The sequence below is a fragment of the Erythrolamprus reginae genome, chromosome Z (assembly GCF_031021105.1).
Source record: "Erythrolamprus reginae isolate rEryReg1 chromosome Z, rEryReg1.hap1, whole genome shotgun sequence".
In the NCBI taxonomy this organism is placed as follows: Eukaryota; Metazoa; Chordata; class Lepidosauria; order Squamata; family Dipsadidae; genus Erythrolamprus; species Erythrolamprus reginae.
In genome coordinates, this window is record NC_091963.1 from 24,167,823 (window position 1) to 24,190,675 (window position 22,853).

General features: G+C 37.6%; 1 protein-coding gene across 2 annotated transcripts in view; it reads left to right on the top strand.

The window, feature by feature from the left end:
- LOC139153810 (protein adenylyltransferase SelO-like) overlaps positions 1–22,853 on the top strand; it is a 64,559-nt gene that overhangs the window by 23,679 nt on the left and 18,027 nt on the right. For both annotated transcript variants that reach the window (XM_070728225.1, XM_070728224.1), the window contains 9 exons: positions 1,776–1,843; positions 4,753–4,840; positions 7,132–7,201; positions 8,345–8,417; positions 10,872–10,955; positions 13,513–13,642; positions 17,772–17,816; positions 17,907–17,988; positions 18,075–18,167. In XM_070728225.1, coding sequence (XP_070584326.1) covers positions 1,776–1,843; positions 4,753–4,840; positions 7,132–7,201; positions 8,345–8,417; positions 10,872–10,955; positions 13,513–13,642; positions 17,772–17,816; positions 17,907–17,988; positions 18,075–18,167 — 733 coding nt within the window. The remainder of the gene's footprint in view (positions 1–1,775; positions 1,844–4,752; positions 4,841–7,131; positions 7,202–8,344; positions 8,418–10,871; positions 10,956–13,512; positions 13,643–17,771; positions 17,817–17,906; positions 17,989–18,074; positions 18,168–22,853) is intronic.

Genomic DNA, 22,853 nt, shown 5'->3' on the forward strand with positions numbered 1-22,853 from the left:
CTCTACATGGAGCTACCTTTGAAAAGTGTTCGGAAACTTCAGATCGTGCAGAATGCAGCTGCGAGAGCTATCATGGGCTTTCCCAAATATGCCCATGTTACACCAACACTCCGTAGTCTACATTGGTTGCCGATCAGTTTCCGGTCACAATTCAAAGTGTTGGTTATGACCTATAAAGCCCTTCATGGCACCGGACCAGATTACCTCAGGGACCGCCTTCTGTTGCACGAATCCCAGTGGGTCTTCTCCGGGTCCCGTCAACCAAAGAATGTCGCTTGGCGGGATCCAGAGGAAGAGCCTTCTCTGTGGCGGCCACGACACTCTGGAACCAACTCCCCCCAGAGATTTTCGTAAGCTGCTTAAAACCCACCTCTGCCGCCAGGCATGGGGGAACTAAGATACACTTTCCCCCTAGGCCTTTACAATTTTATGCATGATGTTTGTATGTATGATTGGTTTTTATATAATGGGTTTTTAACTGTTTTTTAGTATTGGATTTTGTTATACTGTTTTACTGCTGTTGTTAGCCGCCCCAAGTCTGTGGAGAGGGGCGGCATACAAATCCAATAAATTCAATAGATAGATAGATAGATAGATAGATAGATAGATAGATAGATAGATAGATAGATAGATAGATAGAGAAAGATAGATAGATAGATAGATAGATAGATAGATAGATAGATAGATAGATAATGGAACTTGCAGAGTCTCTCTCTCTCTCTCTCTCTCTCTCTCTCTCTCCCTCCCTCCCTCCCCCCCCCCCTCTCTCTCACATTTCTGTGGGCTTTGCTGCTGTGTGGTTGCAAGGAGAGTTTCTATGTAGGGAGGCAAAGTGGATACAGAAACAAGACCCAACTTTTAAAATAAGCAATTGATAGAGTTATTTTTAGTCTGTGTTTTCCCAGGCTGTGTTTTACAAGACTTTCCTCTCAGAACAGTCCGGGGCTGGGCCACGCATGTGTAAGCCTTGCCACACCTGTGTGATTTATTTATTTATTATTTATTTATTGGATTTGTATGCCCCCCCCTCTCCGCAGACTCGGGGCGGCTAACAACAGCAATAAAACAGTATATAACAAAATCCAATACTAAAAACAGTTAAAAACCCATTATATAAAAACCAATCATACATACAGACATACCATGCATAAAATTGTAAAGGCCTAGGGGGAAAGAGTATCTCAGTTCCCCCATGCCTGGCGGCAGAGGTGGGTTTTAAGCAGCTTTCGAAAGGCAAGGAGTGTGGGGGAAATTCTAATCTCTGAGGGGAGTTGGTTCCAGAGGGCCGGGGCAGCCACAGAGAAGGCTCTTCCTCTGGGTCCTGCCAAGTGACATTGTTTGGTTGACGGGACCTGGAGAAGACCCACTCTGTGGGACCTAACTGGTCGCTGGGATTCGTGCAGCAGAAGGCGGTCCCTGAGGATTTACCTCCACCTACTGAACTACCAAAACATTTCTCCACTAAGTTGCAGGTTCAGACTGAATGAGTGAGTAGAGGTGGAGTAATGAGTGGAGGGCATCAGTATTTTAGGTGGGCCATGGCCAAAAAAGGTTGGCAACCACTGTGTTACATCCTACTTGTTTGACAGTTGTACGGGGTTCTCTTCAGACCTTTAGACCCATTGTTTGTGAGGTCCGGTTTATTAATCTGTGTTTGGTTTTATTTATCTTTCTTTTTTCCATTAAGATATAGTATGAATTCACATCTTCCAACAGGATTTTGAACTTCTTTCAGTCTGCCTTGTAATAATTCCCTAATTCCACTGTTTCCACAGCTTAGTTGTAAGTGATGACACCGTTTGGAGAGATCAGTTCTACAATGGGAATATTAAGAAAGAAAGAGGTATTTTTTTATCCTTCTTTGACAACGTTGTTAAATTTTCTCAGATCACCTGTTCCCAATCTGTTTTCTAATCTGTTGATGTGAACCTATGCTTTTGACTGGATTATGGGCTATGGATAATGGTCTACTACTCAGAAGCTAGCTTGCAACCGGAAGAACAGTGCCTCATTTGAGATGCAGAACATTTCCCTTTCAGGACATTATTTTTCTCCCTTTTCTCTTATATGCTGAAACGAACATAATTTGACTCATCGTAATCTGTGGTCAGCTGTAGTTTTTGTATTTTTGTATTTTGTTTTTTATTATGATGTCCTGAAACATCTTGATTTATTCATTTAATACTGCATGGACCTGAGAGAGACAGAGAGAAAGAAAGGTGGTAGAAAGAAAGGTGGTAGAAAGGAAGGAAGACAGATACAAAAAGAAAGGAGGGAGGGAAAGGAGGAAAGAAAGAAAGAAAGAAAGACCTATGATCAAATTGAACCCAAAATTGTGATTGCTAAGCAAGAGCATTGTTAAGTGAATTTCACCACATTTTACAAATTAGCCATGGCCACCCAGTCACCTGACTACCAAGCCACGCCCACCTAAAGGGGTTGGGGGTGGGTAGGGGGCAGTGAGGATGGGTTTGTAGCACTAAGGGGGCGGTGGACTGAAAAAGTTTGGGAACCACTGATCTACTTTTTGTATATGTCAGATATCTCTTTTATGAATTTCTTTAATACATATTGCCTTTTCCATTTCTGTGTATATTCATTTATTTATATGTCTTCTCCATTTTATCTAGGTATATAATCTAACAAATTAACATGTACACTTTTTTGTAAAAGTATATATATTCTAATACAAGTTCAGAGAATGGTTTGGGTAATGTGTTTTCTAAGTTTTTAAATGCATTTTATGGTCCTTTTTGATACCTACTATTTCATTAAAATCTCCAATTATGTGCAATTCTTCGTATTGTAATTCGGTAATTTTTTGTATTTTATTGTAAAATTCATATTGCTTTGAATTTAGTGCATATGTACTTATAAGGAGTACAGTTTTCATTTCTGTCTCTAATTCTGCCATTTAGATTCTCCCTTCATCATCTGTATATTCCTAATTTTTTATTTTCCAATAGTTTGCTTTGCTTTTTTTTAATGTGGATTTCTTATAATATTATGTCTGTATCAAGTTTTTTGAGCTTTATAAAAATTTTACTTTTTTTTGTGCATTAATATTAATGGAGATAAATTTGGTGCATTAATATTAATGGGGATAAATTTAATTCATTTTCCCATTTCTATTTATGTTGTTTTCTTGTAGCTCTAGCTTCTCTTACTTCCCTACTTGTTATTCCTTCTTGTTCTGTCATCTCTTTATTCTGTGTTTTTTTTGTCTCTTCTGTCTTTCTCTTTCCTCTGTGACTTCTTCCCAACTTGTACTATTCAAATCTTCTTTACTTTCTTCTTCATCTTCAATCATGAAATAACTTTCATAGAACTCCTGTACCTTTTCAATTGAATTTACTTTCATTTTTTTCCTTGCCAGGTTACTAAAATACCTTCTAGCTCCAGCCAGCTAAATGGCTCTTTGTGTTTTATAAGCTGGGATGTTAAGAACTGGTATTGTCTCCTCCATTTCCGATCCATCTTGGGTAGACCTGTGCAAGGGGCAGCCCGCGGGCCGCATCCGGCCCGCCCACTGGCTGTGATTGGCCCGCCTGCTATCTGTTGCCACGCAGGCAAAAACCAAACCAAACCAAACAATACTCCAAGCTTAATCAACCCTTCTCAAACTCCAATTTCTTTAATCTTAGCAGAACTTTGAACCAAACCCTTTTTTATTTTTTTGAATCCCCTGCTGGTTGCAGTTAATCATCTCATCATTAAATAATGATGTAATTAGGTCCTCCATATTTTCATTATATTTTAAATCTTTGCATTGTTTAACATACTGTTTGTTTATGAAAAGATAACATATGTATACTATATATAGTATTGGGTAGAACTGAGTTAATTATATTAGTCCGGCACTCTAAAACCATCGCAATTTCTCATGCGGCCCCATGGCAAAATTAATTGCCCACCCCTGATCTTGGGGGTCTGCTTTAAAATTACCTTTAAAACTATCTACCTTTATAGGTGAATGTTTCTTTCCTTGTTTTTTATAGATATTGTCTCTAGTTGTTCTTTTTGTGAATTTTACATGTATTTCTTTTGGCAATCTGTCTGCTTGCATAATTCATGTAAACACTGTAGGCCTCATCTATATCTCATCATGTCTTGTTTGCTAATTTGCATCAATTCAGCTAAGATTTCTGCCATCTTTTCGCCTACATGTTCTTCTTTCTCTTCTTGAACTTTTTGGAATCTTAGGTGATAGGAAGCCCTCTCCACCTCTAAAAATATAATAGATTCTTCAAGCCTGTTGTTAACTGTTGTTAGTTTCTGCCCCATAATTTCTTTCTTATCCATTACATTTTTGTTTCCACTATTTTTATTTTACATTCCTTTTCTGTTATATTATTTTGATTTTTTTCAATTTTATCATGTATATTTTTATGTCTCCTTTCATTTCTCCCATATCTATTTTAATTTCTGTATGATGCACTTTTGTCTCTTTGTGGTTGTTATGGTTTCCTGTGTTTTAATTATGGATTCTTGCATGGTTCTCCAAACTCAAATGTACCTTTGAATGGTCCCCGGACACAAAAACATCAGAGTTAAAGGACAGAGCTTTTGTCCCTGTGCTGGCTGACATTGCCACCAGAAGTCTTTTCAAGAACTCTCTTATTCCACTGTGTAAACTTTCTGTCCTACCATAGAGCAAGCCTTCATGCTAAGAAGTTATGGGTGCATAAAGAAATACCGGTAGGTGTACAACAATTTCAAAATGCATTAACTTGTAGATATATTTATTTGCAGGTGCAATTGTGCTACGTGTTGCAAAATCATGGTTTCGAATAGGATCATTGGAAATACTATCTCATTCTGGAGAACTGGATTTATTGAGGTTAGACTTAAATCTTTCATTAAAGATTTCCATTTCTGTAGCCAGATAATAGAATAGCTGGTTCAATACAAGCAAATTGAATTTGTATTATATATTGTTTTCTGTTACTGTTGTGAGCCGCCCCGAGTCTGCGGAGAGGGGCGGCATACAAATTTAATAAATAAAATAAATAAATAAAAAATGTAAACTATATTATCTGGAAAGTAGAAAAGAGATTCTAGACTGGTGATCAGTAAGATGCAAAAAAGTTGCAAAATTTGGATTCTGGGTCTTCCGCATGGTTTCTTTGGATTCTGGAAAAGCTTTAAAAATGAAAGAATTCTTTCATATATTTAGGCAAGTGAATTATCATGCATTTGAACAGATTTGCAGTTCCCCATTATTGCATTATGATAATGACCAATATAGTGCTGTCCATCAAGGCAATGGGGGCAAAATCAATAAAATGCAGCATGGCAATTAAAGCCTCTTTGTACTTACGTGGGACATTGATGAACATACAAAAAGAGTGAGGTTTGCATTGTGGTGCCATTTGTGCTACCTGGCCCATTTTAACGTACCCCCCTCCAAACAATAGTGCTTAAATAATAAATAAGGAAAATAAGAAAATCTACTCATCTAGGCAGCTATTTAAAAACATAGAAACATAGAAGTCTGACGGCAGAAAAAGACCTCATGGTCCATCTAGTCTGCCCTTATACTATTTTCTGTATTTTATCTTAGGATGGATATATGTTTATCCCAGGCATGTTTAAATTCAGTTACTGTGGATTTACCAACCACGTCTGCTGGAAGTTTGTTCCAAGGATCTACTACTCTTTCAGTAAAATAATATTTTCTCATGTTGCTTTTGATCTTTCCCCCAACTAACTTGTCCTTGTGTTCACTTTCCTATTAAAAACACTTCCCTCCTGGACCTTATTTAACCCTTTAATATATTTAAATGTTTCGATCATGTCCCCCCTTTTCCTTCTGTCCTCCAGACTATACAGATTGAGTTCATATTTTCCTTTAAAAATCTCCTACAAACTTAATCTTACAATTTTTTTTGCCAATATGAATGATATTTCTTTGTTTTTAATTGTTTGGGTGTACTAGTAATACAAATTTGCTTACTCTTTATTAAGCTATTTCTGAACAGAGATTTTATCACAGTAGGATAATTGTATCATGGAATTTGTTCTTCACAACAGTCAATGTCATTTTAATTTAGTTTACCCTATTTGTAGTATAAGACTCACCCCCAAAAGAGGGTGAAAATGTCAATGTGTCTTATATACTAAATACAGCCATTTTTGCTATCCCAAAGCCCGCCCCCGCATCTCCCCCCCCCCCCCCCGCAAAAATGGGGTGGACAGAGGGTCTGGAAAACCTGCAGAGAGCTCCTGGGTGCTGGGCGATTGCAAAAATGTCACTATTTTTGTGAAAAACGGGCCGTTTTTCCCGCAAAAATCAGGTGGACAAAGGAATTGGGAAGTCTCCATGAGTCGCATTTTTCTGAAAAACGGGCGCGTTTTTCACAAAAATGGGGACATTTTTGCCATCCCCCGGAATCCAGGAGTTCTCTGCAGGTTTCCCAGATACTTTGCCCAGCCCATTTTTGTGAAAAAATGGTCAAAAAGCAACCCATTTTCACAAAAACGAAGACACTTTTTCCAACTCCCAGCACTCGGGAGCTCGCTGCAGGATTCTCAGACCCTTTGACCACCCCATTTTGAAGTGAAGAATTTGTTAGATAACTTCTCAAAACATTACTTCAATACATTATTATTCTATATTTATGGAGCTGGACATATATTCCTTAGGAGTGCATAGAAGGATATGTATCTGAAATACTGGAGGATATGTATCTGAAATAACAGCTGCTAATTTGAAAGGAAAATCAGTAAACCTTTTCTTTGACATTTACAACATTTTCTTAAATTATAGAGCAGTTAAGAAATATGAAATATAAATAAATAAATACAATTACCGATTTATATATAAAATCTGATTTTAGCTTTTCTAATGAGCTACTTAGAATTATGTTTGCATAATAAGATTTTTGGGGTTTATTTTCCTCCTTTGGGTAGATAATGTAATTTCTGGTTTTTTGCAAGTCTTACATTGATTTGTTATTAGTTTGTCAGTAAGCTATGATTAAAATCAATATTGTCTTACATGTAAGCAGAAAGTTACAATATATAACTTTTCTTCAATTCGGTTTAGTCTTCTTAGCTACAAATAGGGTTCAGTTTAAATGATTTTTCAAATTCTTCTTTGATAAAATAATTTTTTATTTTGTGAGACAGGATCCTGCTAGATATGGTCATAAAAGAACACTTTCCAAAAATAAACGTAAAGGATCCAAATAAATATCTGGTAAGTATTGTTTTTAAAATTTCCATATACATTTATGTTGATCTAAATAGGAAACATTTGTAAATTGTGATTATGTATTTTTGAAATCTGATTTGTAATTTATTTATTTTTATTTATTTATTTAATTGGATTTGTATGCCGCCCCTCTCCGAGGACTCAGGGCGGCTCACAGCATATATAAAAAAGAATAGTAATATAATCCAATTAATACTACAATATTAAAAACAATTAGAAAGAGAAGATTAACCTAAAAAATTAACTGATTAACCAAACATTCAGCAATCATACTTTTGGCATTCAGTGGTCAGGAGAAGATCTAAGAGTCCCAAGCCTGGCGGCAAAGATGAGTTTTTAAGCTCTTTCGGAAGGCAAGGAGGGAGGGGGCAGTGCGAATCTATGGGGAGAGTTGATTCCAGAGGGCCGGGGTTCCCACAGAGAAGGCTCTTCCCCTAGGTCCCACCAACCGACATTGTTTGGTCGACGGGACCCTAAGGAGGCCAACTCTGTGGGACCTCACTGGTCGCTGGGATTCGTGCGGCAGAAGGCGGTCTCGGAGATAATCTGGTCCTGTGCAACGTAGGGCTTTATAGGTCATAACCAACACTTTGAATTGTGCCCAGAAACTGATCAGTAGCCAATGCAGTCCGCGGAGTGATGGTGAGATGTGGGCATTTCTTGGAAGGCCCAAGACTGCTCGCGTGGCTGCATTTTGAAGTTTCTGAACACTCTTCAGAGGTAGCCCCATGTAGAGAGCATTGCAGTAGTCGAACCTCGAGGTGATAAGGGCATGAGTGACCGTGAGCAAAGACTCCCTGTCCAAATAGGGTCACAACTGGTGCACCAGGTGAACCCGGGCAAACGCCCCCCTCGCCACAGCCAAAAGATGGTGTTCTAAAGTTAGCTGTGTGCCCAAGTTGTGAACCCTCTCTGTGGGAGGTCAATAATTCCCCCCCCCAGGGTGATGGACGGACAGATGGACGTGTCCTTGGGAGGCAGTACCCACAGCCACTCCGTCTTGTCTGGATTGAGTCTGAGCCTGTTGCATTTCCAACAATTCTTTTACATATTTATAGTAAATATGAGCTAAATATTCTGGAATATCACTATTGTATTTATATGCTGAATGTAAAACTTTGATTTTAGGCATTTTTCTCTGAAGTAGTATCTGAGACAGCACATTTAATTGGCTTGTGGATGTCAATCGGCTTCGCTCATGGTGAGATTTTAAAAGGGAGGGTTGTATTGTTTAATCTGAATAGCATACTCTTTTTCCTTTGGGTTAAAGATGGATGGGACTGGTATTGGTTTCTAAAACCTGTTGCCACCGATTTATGCAGGCGCTTGTTCATGTGCACAACGTTTCTGTGCCTGCTTCTGAGCGGATGGGCGGAGCATCTCAGACAGATGGGTGAAGCATCCCGGTGGGTGGGCAGAGCCTCTCGCTGCTGCTAGGGTTCGCAGAACTGGGCTGAACTAAAGAACTAAAGAACATTAGGGGTAAATGTGGGGAATTGAAATATTGGTAGTAATTCAGGGTCAGATTCATTCATAAAAACAAACTGTAGTTTACCTAAAGTGTATAGTACAAATTATGAACCATAACTGGGTTCATACATTGTGCAAAACCATTCACAGTTCAATTTTATATATTCAATTCATTTGGATTGACTGATTTAAGTCTTTACTTCTCCTTTAATGGGTCAGAGCCCTATATGAAATATACAGTAATACCTCATCTTACGAACTTAATTGGTTCCAGAAGTAGGTTCGTAAGGCGAAAAGTTCATAAGACGAAACATTGTTTCCCATAGGAAACAATATAAAAGCGATTAATGCGTGCAAAAAGAAAACAAATCGCAAAATGGCGCTCCCCTGGCCGCCGCCGCCCAGCTGTCACCTTTTAAAACTGCCGGGGGGCTTCTCGGCATTCTCCCGAACCCGAACCCAAACTTTTCGGGCTTGGGAGGCTGCCGAGAAGCGCCGCCGCCCAGCTGTCACCTTCTGAAACAGCTGGGAAGCAACCTGGAAGTTCGGGTTCAGGTTCCGGTTCCGGAGGCCGCCAAGAAGCGCCCGGCTGTTTCAGAAGGTTGCAGCTGGACGGCGGCGCTTCTTAGCGGCCACCCGAACCTGAAAAGTTCGGCTTCGGGAGAACGCCGAGAAGCCTCCCGGCTGTTTTAAAAGGTGACAGCTGGGCGGTGATGCCCAGTGGAGCGTCATTTTGCGATCTGCAGTGTGTTCGTAAGCCGAAAAAAGTTCGTAAGAAGAGGCAAAAAATTTCTGAACCCCAGGTTCGTATCACGAGGGGTTTGTATCACGAGGTACCACTGTATTTCATTCTATATGCTTGGTTAGAACTTTCATCCTTTCTCTTTCATTTAAGTGCTGTAGCAACAGTCAAACATAGTTAGATGTATTGAGGAAATCTTGATTTGTAGGAACATGCCATGCTATAATTTCATCAATAGGGTTTTAAAATATAAGAGGAACAATGCTCAGGAAGCCTTGAGAAGATTTTCAGTTTGTTGATATTTGTTTACAGTTTACTTTTCCTCATGTCTTCTTATTACAGTCATTCCTCAAGCTTTTTTTAATTTTTGAGAAAGTATTAGACAAATATCCACAACTAACATAAGCACATGAAGAGATCTATCAATTTATTTCACTTCCTCATTGTACGGAATAACAGAATCAATGTTTGTTACTCCATAACTGGCGATAGCTGAGGTAAATTCTGATTTTTGGCATTTTGCTATTGCCAGTGGGTAGAAAGAGCTGATTGACTCATAGTGATTATATTTTAAAATGGCAGAAGTGAAGACCAGGTCAGATTCAATCTACTTAGAAGGGAAGAAATTGCTACTGTGAAAATCCCCTAAATTATATTGTAAAAATTTAGAAAAATAACTTTTCTAGAAATTATTCTGTAGCAAAATAGTACTAGATCTCTTCAAAACTATTGAACAGCATTAAAAAAATTGTTGATGCCAGAGCATTACAAAAATAGTATTTACTTCTTGCGATTTGGTTTTAGGACTGTTCCAGTGGTGGGATTCACATTTTTTTTACTGCCGGTTCTGTGGGTGTGGCTTGGTGGGCATGGCGTGATTTGGTGGGTGTGGCTTGGTGGGCGTAACAGGGAAAGGATCCTGTAAAATCTCTTTTTCCTCCCGGTCACCCGGAACTCAGGAGGCAGAGAATAGATGGGGGTGGGGCCAGTCAGAGGAGATATTTACCGGGTCTCCAGAACTGGTCAGAACCTAATGAATCCCATCTCTGGACTGTTCCTAATAATAATAATAATGATGATGATGATGATGATAATAATAATAATAATAATAATAATAATAATAATAATAATAATAATAATTTATTAGATTTGTATGCCGCCCCTCTCTGAAGACTAATCCTCTGTCACAACTGTGGCTTTTCAAAACACAAACTTATTGCTAGATTACACAAGATTAACTAACTGTCCTTTTCTTTCCAAACTGTATAATTATATTTCTTTTGAAAGAATTAAAAGAATCTCAATTTTTGACAAACAGATCTTACAAACTTCTTAGCTATGAAATTTGGGGCTGGATCCAGTTTCCTAATGGCTATTGAATAAGTTTCCGTACTAGCACTTCTTACTGTACTGTTTTTATAGCCATGTTGCTTTATGTTTTAGGAGTATGCAATACTGATAATTTCAGTTTATTATCCATAACCATAGATTATGGTCCATTTGGCTTCATGGATTCATACAACCCAGGTGAGTATAACCTAAAGGAATTCAGGATTTATTATTTCGCTGACAATAAAGCATGAAATTCTAAGCCATGCCTCCTTTTTAAAAAAAACCTTTTGACTTTTAGATTAAAGTGAGATTTAAAAGATCGGAATGTATGGGAATCAGAGATTAGAACTGGAATTGTCCAGCTGATGGATCCTTGAGAGTTGTATTTAAAATATTTAAAGTTAAATTGATACGTCACATATGGATAAAATCTTAATTACATCAGTGGAGCTATAGAGAACTATGCTAGTTTTTGCAGAGAAAAATGGAGGTTAAAGTTGAAGGTTTTATCAAGGGGATGTAATAATTTTATTGGGTGAGAAAGGCTAGGTTTTGGCTATGGAAGCATATTCATTGTCAAGTTCCTTCACATTTTCTTCCTTTACACCTGAAAGAGTCCTGTTTGAAAGTCTTTAAAAGTTGAAAGCTATTACTCTTGTTACCCTGAAATTAAATATTAATTAGCATAAACAATAAATCTAGTGTAGAGGTCTTCAAACTTGGCAACTTTAAGACTTGTAGACTTAAACTCTCAGAATTCTGGGAGTTGAAGTCCACAAGTCTTAAAGTTGCCAAGTTTGGGGACCCCTTATCTAGGGCGAACCTATGGAATGCAGATATATCTCATATGCTCTTACAGTCCACAAACATTCTGATATAGATGCATTATTATTAATCATTATTATAAATTCTGTGAAGTATAGTCATAAAAAATAAATTGGCTATTAGTAAATTTGTGACAAAGCAGACTGGGGAAAAATATCCCCATTCCCAATATCATATCCGAATATGATACCTATGAATCTTAAAACAAAATGAAAAATTATTTTGTATAACAGGCTACTTGTGTCCAAAAACAGGGTCAATATATAATCCTCAAATTACAGTTCTTCATTCAATGATCATTCAATGTTTATGGGAATTTTTACACTTAGGACTTTTGCAACATCATAGTCATGTGCTCAAAAGTTGGGCATTTGGGAATTATTTTTACTGGGCATAATAGAAAAAATACAAAATTGAAATACAATATTTGATTATACATATCATAACAGCGGCAAGAATAATTTATGCACAATATTGGAAAGATGAGGATGTACCAAAAGATGAAGAAATAATAAGAAAAAAATTGGAATGTGATGAGATGAATAAATTTACAAAGGAAATAAAGGAAAAAGAAGAGTACGAACATTACTTAATATGGAATAAATTATATGAATAGTTGGAGGAGAGAAATAGAAGTAAAATAGTGTATTGATGGGAGTAATAAATTATACTATAAATATTTGAATAATTATTTTGAATGTTTAATGTAAAACATCATGGAAAAATTAGGAAATATACAACAAGTAAATTACAATATGTAAATAGATACATAAGAAATAATATAAATGTGGATATATTTATTGATTGATTGATTGATTGATTGGATTTGTATGCCGCCTCTCTCCGTGGACTCGGGGCGGCTAACTACAGTGATAAAAACAGCATGTAACAATCCAATACTAAAACAACTAAAAAACCCATATTTATAAAACCAAACATACATACAGACATACCATGCATAAATTGTAGAGGCCTAGGGGGAAAGAATATCTCAGTTCCCCCATTTCTGATGGCACAGGTGGGTTTTAAGGATCTTATGAAAGGCAAGGAGGGTGGGGGCAATTCTAATCTCTGGGGGGAGTTGGTTCCAGAGGGCCGGGGCCACCACAGAGAAGGCTCTTCCCCTAGGTCCCGCCAAACGACATTGTTTAGTTGACGGGACTCGGAGAAGGCCCACTCTGTGGGACCTAACTGGTCGCTGGAATTCGTGCGGCAGAAGGCGGTCCCGGATATATGCCGATGCAAGCTTATTGTAAATAAACTTTATTTTTAAATAGGGGAAATTGACTCCCCATTGTTTTGTGTATGTTGTATGTATCTCTGTTATATCTGTATTCAATTAATTTTCAATAAAAAAATAAAAAAATAAAAGTAAATAAAAAAGTTGGGCACTTGGGAATGACAAATGACAATTAAACTCTCCTGAGATCATATAATCACAATCTGTAACCTTCTTAACTCCAGACAAGCACAGTCAATGGGGAAGCCCAGATTTGCTGAATGACTTCAAAATTTAGTTAACAATTGCAGTGATTTAACAACTTAACAACTTAATTGTGATAAAAAGGGCATAAAATGGTTCAAAACTCAATTATCAACTAACTTGCTTAGCTACAGAAATGTTGTGTTCAATTGTTGTCCCAAATCAAGGACTACCTGTGTTTTTAAAAATGGATAGTTTAAACCACTGATTTTGGTTTGCAGTTGGGGTAAAAAGATACATTGCAATTTTACACTAAAAGGGAAATAGTGCATTATTTTCCTTGGACTAACCTAGGCTAAATAAATGGGCTTGCACCTAGAAATCTGGGAGGTATCTATAGGTATTTACTACCTGTGTAATTTTCCTTATTTTGAATCAACATAAATGAATGTGGTTGTCTATTTCTAATGTTCCACTGTAGTAAAAATAATGTGTTTTTTTCAGACTTTGTTCCAAACTCATCTGATGACGAAGGACGGTATAAAATAGGAAATCAGGCAAATGTTGGAATGTTTAACCTGGACAAACTGCTTCAGGCTTTAAACCCTTTATTTAGTCCAAGACAAAAGCAATTGTAAGTAATCCTTTAAAATGTCTTTTTATTTAAAATAACTGATGAGATGACTGTTCATTCCAAAAAAGAAGACATTTTCCTGCAGGAGAATATTTTGAAAATTGAAATTATGTTTTATAATAAAAGTGCCTGCAAAAGAATAAAAGAGTCCAGTAGATTTATTGAAATGACTATTTTATAAAGTAAAATTTTGTAGTGTTGCTGCTAGGAAACTGAAAAAGAAAAAAAAATATGACAGGTTTTTTATTTTTGTTTTTTGTTTGCTTTAGTGTGGTCAAAAATTACATGCTTAGAAAGACATTTTCTTTCTGAATATCATCTGTAGGTTTAGAGACAAATAGGAAAGAGATCTTTTGAAGCACCAGTTCCTTTCATTATTATTATAAATTTGTTCCAAACACATCTCTGGAATGAATCATTTACGTAATATCAGTTCAACAATTGAATCCACAGAAAAGGCAATGAAGATGAGAGTGATGGGCCATGATTACACCAATATCAAATGTTTGCTAACTATTCTGTATATTTTGTCTCATAAAAATATGGAAGAAGATACAATATCGTAATATAAGCCAAAAGTTTAGGCAGTGATTCATCTTGGATGCATTCCTAATTTCATAAACTATGGTTTATTAAGCCAGGAAAGACACTTAGAGTCAAATGCTGTATTTATTTTATTTATTTATTGGATTTGTATGCTGCCTCTCTCCGTAGACTCGGGGCGGCTAACAACAGTAATAAAAACAGCATGTAACAGCATGTAGCGATAGCTATTTCCTTAATTTTGTAATGTCATGCACCAGATTCAACAATGGCAGTTTTTCTAAGCCACTGTTTCTTGAAATATACAATACCTATGAACTTAAGCCACACATTTCAGAATTAAAATTGGTACATAGAAGATGACATAAGGAGCTGAAAGCTTGTTTGCAGCTCAGAAATTTATGGTAAAATTATGATATATCAAGTTGGAATGTTATTTCCAAAAAGGCCTTAGAAATCAGCAACATTTTCATCCGATGATGACCATTGACTCTGGGTTTCTTGTTATCCCTCTGAAGATCTCAGAATCTTGCAAAATTTCAGTTATGTAGGAGAAAACCCTGAAATGTGACAGGAAGTCATAAGATTCCAGCTATGGTTTTCTTAATTGTGATAAGTATATTCGAATTTAATAAATAGAGGAAATAAGTTCCACTCTTTATTGGGAGAATATTGATGGACACTCAACCTCAGAGGTAATAAAAAATTACTTATCAGGGCAGATGCATTTTGGACTTCGTAACCTACATATTTTATTGTTTAAATAAAGGTTGCAAAAACACATTTTTTTATGACATGCAGAAAATATTAGACTCAATTCCACATTCCAGATGGATGAAGAAGACTCTCGGCTGAAATCCAGGAAAACCACTTTCAGCCGATTCAGACATTTTTGAGCTGTTATAGTTCTTCTCAGAGTACTTATCTTCTGCTTTCATGGAAATTCCAATAATTCTTGCTGTTGAGTTCTTAGTGTTCTTCCCTCTCCACTCCTCAATACACATTTTATTGCCTTGCCAGAAAACCTCAATGTGGGGGAAAATGAGGTTTGCTGATAGTTTATATATCGTAGCCAGTAGAGGGTTCTAAAACCCTTCACTACCAGTTCTTAGAACTGGGCCGGAGCAACCCACCATATAATAGCTTGCCGTGCCAGTCTTGGTGTCTTCTTAATAGTTCATTGATTGGAGTATTTCTTTTTCCCAAATTGTTTATTTTATTTATTTATTTAATTTATTTATTTAGTCCAATACACAATAATACACAATGAAAGTAATAAAGGACACCTTCGAGGAAATGGAATTAGAGAAAGAATAGAAGAGAGAATATAGGATAAAATAAATCGATGAGAGAATAGAAGAAAGATATAGGGATAGAAGAGAAGATATATGGGATATAGGAGAGACAATAGGACAGGGGTCGGAAGGCACTCTAATGCACTTGTGCACGCCCCTTACTGATCTCTTAGGAATCTGGAGAGGTCAACCGTGGACAGTCTAAGGGTAAAATGTTGGGGGTTAGGGGATGATACTACCGAGTCCGGTAATGAGTTCCATGCTTCAACAACTCTATTACTAAAGTCGTATTTTTTACAGTCAAGTTTGGAGCAGTTAATATTGATTAATTATGAATATATTAATTATCGGGTGCTTCTTCTGCTTGTCTAGTGTTGGCTGGTGGAGATGGTGTGTAATGGGTTGTTTCTTTTCTTGACTTTTGGTTGAGTCTTTTAAATAGCATGTAGCTGCATTTATCACCGTGTGTCTATCGGTAAGACCTTAAAGAATAGCAAGAATCATGAGCTACAATATTCTCTACTCTTGGAATCTCTGCTGAACTGATTAGAAACCACACAAACCAGTAGAAGAGCTATGGCTGGACTTGTCTGTCTCCTTGACTTCCTCACCCCTCCAATGAAATAGGTGTGTTAATCCTATCAGAATTTAACTCATCTATTTTTATGTTTACTGAGGGAAAAATGCAGATCGGACTAAAGAAAGGTCAGCCATTTGCTGCCCAATGTTAGCAGGTTGCAAATGCAGGATTATCCATCTTACTAGATCATCCAGGGCAACATGTCTAATGCCTAAATATCTATGGATATTTTCCATCGTCCAGGTCATGGTTGTCCCAGAGGTGCTATTCCAAAGGCAACTGGATTTTACTGGACTTTTTTTCCCCTTGAAAACCTTTCATTTCTCATCCAAGAAACTTCTTCAGTTTTGACTATGTAGGTCGAATTTATATTCTGAGGAATTTGGAGGAGTTTATATTCTGTGAAGTCATGTGTAGTTGTTAGCACTCTGGGGGTCAGTCATTAGCTCTCCAAGAATCATTAAGACTGCTTGGAGGTTTAGCGTTATCCTCGGAGTCACCTGAATAAGAGTGCAAATGAATGTGGAATCTTCTTGGGACTACTGAAAGGATTGTGTTGTAAATAAGAGATAGGTGGTGCCTTATATTCTTCCCCCTCTATTGAGCATGGGCTATTCAATTTTAATATAGATGGCCTCTTTGACCCCGCTGTCAAACTAATAGCCCTCTTTGCCCAGAATGTGAACTCTGATGTCCTCAAAAGAATGAGGCAGATGAACTGCTGATTATTGTCCAGATTAGAAACATAGAAACATAGAAGACTGACGGCAGAAAAAGACCTCATGGTCCATCTAGTCTGCCCTTATACTATTTCCTGTATTTTATCTTACAATGGTTTATCCCAGCCATGTTTAAATTCAGTTACTGTGGATTTACCAACCATGTCTGCTGGAAGTCTGTTCCAGGGATCTACTACTCTTTCAGTAAAATAATATTTTCTCATGTTGCTTTTGATCTTTCCCCCAACTAACTTCAGATTGTGTCCCCTTGTTCTTGTGTTCACTTTCCTATTAAAAACACTTCCCTCCTGGACCTTATTTAACCCTTTAACTTATTTAAATGTTTCGATCATGTCCCCCCTTTTCCTTCTGTCCTCCAGACTATACAGATTGAGTTTATTAAGTCTTTCCTGATACGTTTAATGCTTAAGACCTTCCACCATTCTTGTAGCCCGTCTTTGGACCCGTTCAATTTTGTCAATATCTTTTTGTAGGTGAGGTCTCCAGACCTGAACACAGTATTCCAAATGTGGTCTCACCAGCGCTCTATATAAGGGGATCACAATCTCCCTCTTCCTGCTTGTTATACCTCTAGCTATGCAGCCATTAGTTTGTTTTCCTGTGTTTTGCCATGTGTTTTGGTTTTTTTTTTCTTTTGCTGGTAGATAAACTGTGCAGTACGCATTAAGAAAGGCAGAAACCTCAACATCGAAGTACACAGAAAACCTAAACATATTCACATATAGCAAGCACAGTGCTAATGATCAGATGACTGCAAATAATATAAATCCTTTCATTCCTCCCGCCCTTTTCAGTCAGAACTGAAAAAGCATCTTGAATGAGAAGCAAAATGTTTTAAAGAAAAAAAATGAAGGAAGTCCAGTTGCTTTTAGGAAAAGCACCTGTTTAGTACCTGAACAATAACACCTGAAAACATTATTGTGTTGTGGTTTTTTGTTTGCTGAAACATTTGTACCTTTTCTGAATAACAGGGTTTCTCAAATACTTGAAGGATACCCTCAACAATATTATAAAGGGTAAGTATTGTAACTATTTTTTTAAAACAAAAATGCACATGTTTCTGTGACATATCGCCACGCTAATAAATTTGTTCCATTAATCTTCAGTTTTATAGAACTATTCAAGGCAAAATTAGGTCTGCTAGAAGAGAATGAAGATGATGGCTATTTGATTGCTTTCCTTCTAAAAGTGAGTTATTTTCTTTGATTAAGTGTTTGTTCTGTACCTGGAGTTATCAGTAAAAGCTGACACAAAAATGTGATCGTATTTCTTAGCTCATGGAAGATACAAGGGCAGATTTTACGATGACTTTTCGGCATCTCAGTGAGATTTCAGAAGACCAACTCAAAGATCTCAACATTCCCGAGGTATTTATTTTACTTATTTACTTAATTTGTCAAGTGTATTGGCAGTTCTGTGTTAGCAAATACAGTACTTCAGAAGAAAAGGATTTAGGGGTAGTGATTTCTGACAGTCTCAAAATGGGTGAACAGTGCAGTCAGGCGGTAGGGAAAGCAAGTAGGATGCTTGGCTGCATAGCTAGAGGTATAACAAGCAGGAAGAGAGAGAGATTATGGTCCCGCTATATAGAATGCAGGTGAGACCACATTTGGAATACTGTGTTCAGTTCTGGAGACCTCACCTACAAAAAGATATTGATGAAATTGAACAGGTCCAAAGACGGGCTACAAGAATGGTGGAAGGTCTTAAGCATAAAACGTATCAGGAAAGACTTAATGAACTCAATCTGTATAGTCTGGAGGACAGAAGGAAAAGGGGGGACATGATCGAAACATTTAAATATGTCAAAGGGTTAAATAAGGTCCAGGAGGGAAGTGTTTTTAATAGGAAAGTGAACACAAGAACAAGGGGACACAATCTGAAGTTAGTTGGGGGAAAGATCAAAAGCAACATGAGAAAATATTATTTTACTGAAAGAGTAGTAGATCCTTGGAATAAACTTCCAGCAGATGTGGTAGATAAATCCACAGTAACTGAATTTAAACATGCCTGCGATAAACATACAGTATATCCATCCTAAGATAAAATACAGAAAATAGTATAAGGGCAGACTAGATGGACCATGAGGTCTTTTTCTGCCTTCAGACTTCTATGTTTCTATGTTTCTAAGTGTGCATAAGATAAAAAGATATAAGTGTAAACATGATTTTGAGTACAGAAAATAAATACAAATAAATGAGGGATAGTGTTCTGCCGGGCTCTCTGATAGGAGCCTCCCGAAAATTCAAAGGTACAAATTTCAGACACACACACATTTGAAAATTCAAAACAATGTTCTTTATCACAAAAGTCAAAATAAACTAAGCACTCTTTTTCTCTTGCAAAGAGCACTCTTCCCAAAACAACCGGCTAGTCTGTACAATTTCCTTTAAGCAGTCATTAAGTACTTAGCCAGCAGCTGTGGAGAAACTTCACACCCCTTCTTCTTCCAAAGAAGGGATACACACACACACATGTTGCTCTGATTTGGTTTCAAAGGCGTGAAAAAGCAACCAAGTCCAGCACACTAGATTCCTGACGAAACTGCAACTGATATTCTTCCACAACGGCCAAACACACATGCTGCTATTTATAGCAGCAGCCCTAATTACTGGAGCTGCACCCAAACACAGGTGGCCGCCCTTATTTCCTGTAATATGTTTTTACTTGGTCTCTTCTACGCATAATCCTGCGCTTGCGTGGGTCCAAAATGTCATCATCTGAAGCTATAGAAGATAAGGAAGATTGACTGCCTTGGCTGTGTGCCAAGCCCTCCTCTGCCAAGTCACTCCCACCTTCTTCTTCGTCCGAGGAAACTAAACTATGACCTGATTCTGTCGGCAATAACACAGGCCTGTGACATGTTGAAGTTTCCCCTGCATCCACCTTCACATTCCCTGGGGCAGGAGCTGGGCCAGAGCCAACCACAACAGATGGTAGGACAGGTACAGTAGGCACATTGGTGAGCTTATGTATGCCCCTCTTGGGAATGGGATGGGGTCTACACTAGATAGTTTAAGATTAAAGCTATTGGAGGTAGGGATTGAGAATATAACAACAGAGTCAGGTAGTGCATTCCAGGTATTGACCACTCTGTTACTGAAGTCATATTTTCTGCAATCGAGTTTGGAGCAGTTTCCCTTAAGGTTGTATCTGTTGTGTGCTCATGTATTATTTTGTGTACTATACTTAGGTCAGACCAAAGGTGTCGTATTCTAAATTGTCTAAACCTAAAATTTCAAGTCTGGTGGCAGAAGATATTCTGTTGTGAGCAGAGGAGTGGAGGACTCTTCTCGTGAAATATCTCTTATATTAATATCTGATATGCAGTGTGGGTTCCAGACAGATGAACTGTATTTGAAAATTGGTCTAGCAAAGGTTTTATATGCCCTAGTTTGCAGTACAATATTACTGGAGAAACTTCGCAACATTAGGTTAACAACTCTTAATGCCTTTTTGGCAATAATAATAATTAGATTTGTATGCCACCCCTCTCCGAAAACAATGCTATTACAGTGAGCTCTTGCACTTAGATAATTGGAAATGAGTACTCCAAGGTCCTTGACAGAGTGAGGGTCGTCTACAAAGTTGTATACTGCCCAGCTTGTATTTGGTGCTATGGGGTTTTTTTTTTGCAAATGTGTAAGACAGAGCATTTGTTGGTTGAGATTTGAAATTGCCATTTGTTTGACCATTCTGATACATCTTCAAGGTCTCTTTGTAACCATTGTTAAGAAAACAAAAGAGTTTTCTTCTTTTAAAACAATGGATTGTGAAAAAGGAATTGGTATAGGATAATATATGTACACACACACACACACACACACACACACATATATGTACATACATATGTACGTACATACGTACAAATACACACACACATAGTATATACTCATATATACGCATAACCACATATAAATACACACACACAAAAGATAATCTTTGTGTATGCACACAGACACATCCACACACACACTAAAGGATGCACATACATCCTTTATGATGCAGTCAAGATTCAGAAGTGGCTGCAGCAGAATGGATCGCATCCAGTTTGAATGTCATTGAAAGGCATAACGAGTACACCATGCGTCTGTGCATGGCTTTCATCAACTATGAAAAGGCGTTTGACTCAGTATTCTAGCAAACAATAATTAATGCATTGTTCAGTCAAAGCATAGTTACTGCTTCCACAAACCTATTGCAATCAGTAGATGATAAAACAGTGGAGACAATTTGCTTTAATGATCTTAAAAGTGAAAATTAACATAGAACAAGGTATATGACAAACAATACAATATCACCCATCCGTTTCTCAGCCTTCTTTGAAGACCTATTTTACAAATTAGACTGGGCGAAAGATGGAATAAAAATCAATGCTGCCTTTTAAAATCACCTAAGATTTGCAGATGATGTTCTTTTCTCACAACACCCAGAAAAGCTATAAAGACAAGCGCTTCACAAAGCAAGATAACCATTTGTCTTAAAAATGAACCTGAAAAAAGCTAGGTTATGTTTAATAAATTCACCACAGAAAGAAAAGAAGTTAAATCTGGAGAGTTAGACAAAGTATACAACTTGACCAAAAGATCTCAACGCAAGATGATACAATAAAGGAAATTGAAGGACGCGTTAAATGTGGTTGGCTGGCATTTGGCAAACCGAGCATAATTTTCAAGAATCTCCCCCTGTGCCTGAAGAGATTTAGATAAGTGTATGTTATCTGCTCTAACATTATGCCATGGGACATGGACACTAACTTGACAATCGATATTAAGAGTGGCACAAAGAGCCAAAGATACATGCTCGGCATTAGAAGACAAGATAGAAAGACCTGCACCTGGGTTAGAGAACAAAACAAAGTACAGTGGTACCTCTACCTACAAACGCCTCTACTTACAAACTTTTCTAGATAAGAACCGGGTGTTCAAGATTTTTTTGTCTCTTCTCAAGAACCATTTTCCACTTACAAACCCGAACCTCCGAAACTGTAACCGGAAAAGGCGGGGAGAAGCCTCCGGGGAGCCACTCTAGGAATCTTCTGGGAGGAAACAGAGCCTCCACCCTCCCTGTGGTTTCCCCAATCGCACGCATTATTTGCTTTTACATTGATTCCTATGGGAAAAAATTCTTCTTCTTACAAACTTTTCTACTTAAGAACTTGGTCACAGAATGAATTAAGTTCGTAAGTAGAGGTACCACTGTATATGATAAAGTAAAATAATTGAAATGGAAAGGTCACAAAGGAAGAACTGATAGAAGGTGGACCAAGGCTCAGTTGTTCAGTTCTGGAGACCTCACCTACAAAAAGATATTGACAAAATTGAACGGGTCCAAAGACGGGCTACAAGAATGGTGGAAGGTCTTAAGCGTAAAACATATCAGGAAAGACTTCATGAACTCAATCTGTATAGTCTGGAGGACAGAAGGAAAAGGGGGGGACATGATCGAAACATTTAAATATGTTAAAGGGTTAAATAAGGTTCAGGAGGGAAGTGTTTTTAATAGGAAAGTGAACACAAGAACAAGGGGACACAATCTGAAGTTAGTTGGGGGAAAGATCAAAAGCAACCTGAGAAAATATTATTTTACTGAAAGAGTAGTAGATCCTTGGAACAAACTTCCAGCAGACGTGGTTGGTAAATCCACAGTAACTGAATTTAAACATGCCTGGGATAAACATATCCATCCTAAGATAAAATAGAGAAAATAGTATAAGGGCAGACTAGATGGACCATGAGGTCTTTTTCTGCTGTCAGTCTTCTATGTTTCTATTTTTCTGTTTCTAAGGCAGTCATAGAATGGATCCCACTTGCTATATAAATTCAACAAATAATTGCAACAGGAGTCCAAATGAACAATAATAAAGCAGGTATTAATTATGTTCTTGTAAGATTGGTCCTTACATGATTGGACTTTCTGTATCAGGTGAGGCAAAGTCACCAGCTCCCCCCAGAGATCAGAATTGCCCCCCCCCTCCTCGCCTTTCGTAAGCTCCTTAAAACCCACCTTTGTTGTCAGGCATGGGGGAACTGAGATATTCCCTTCCCCCTAGG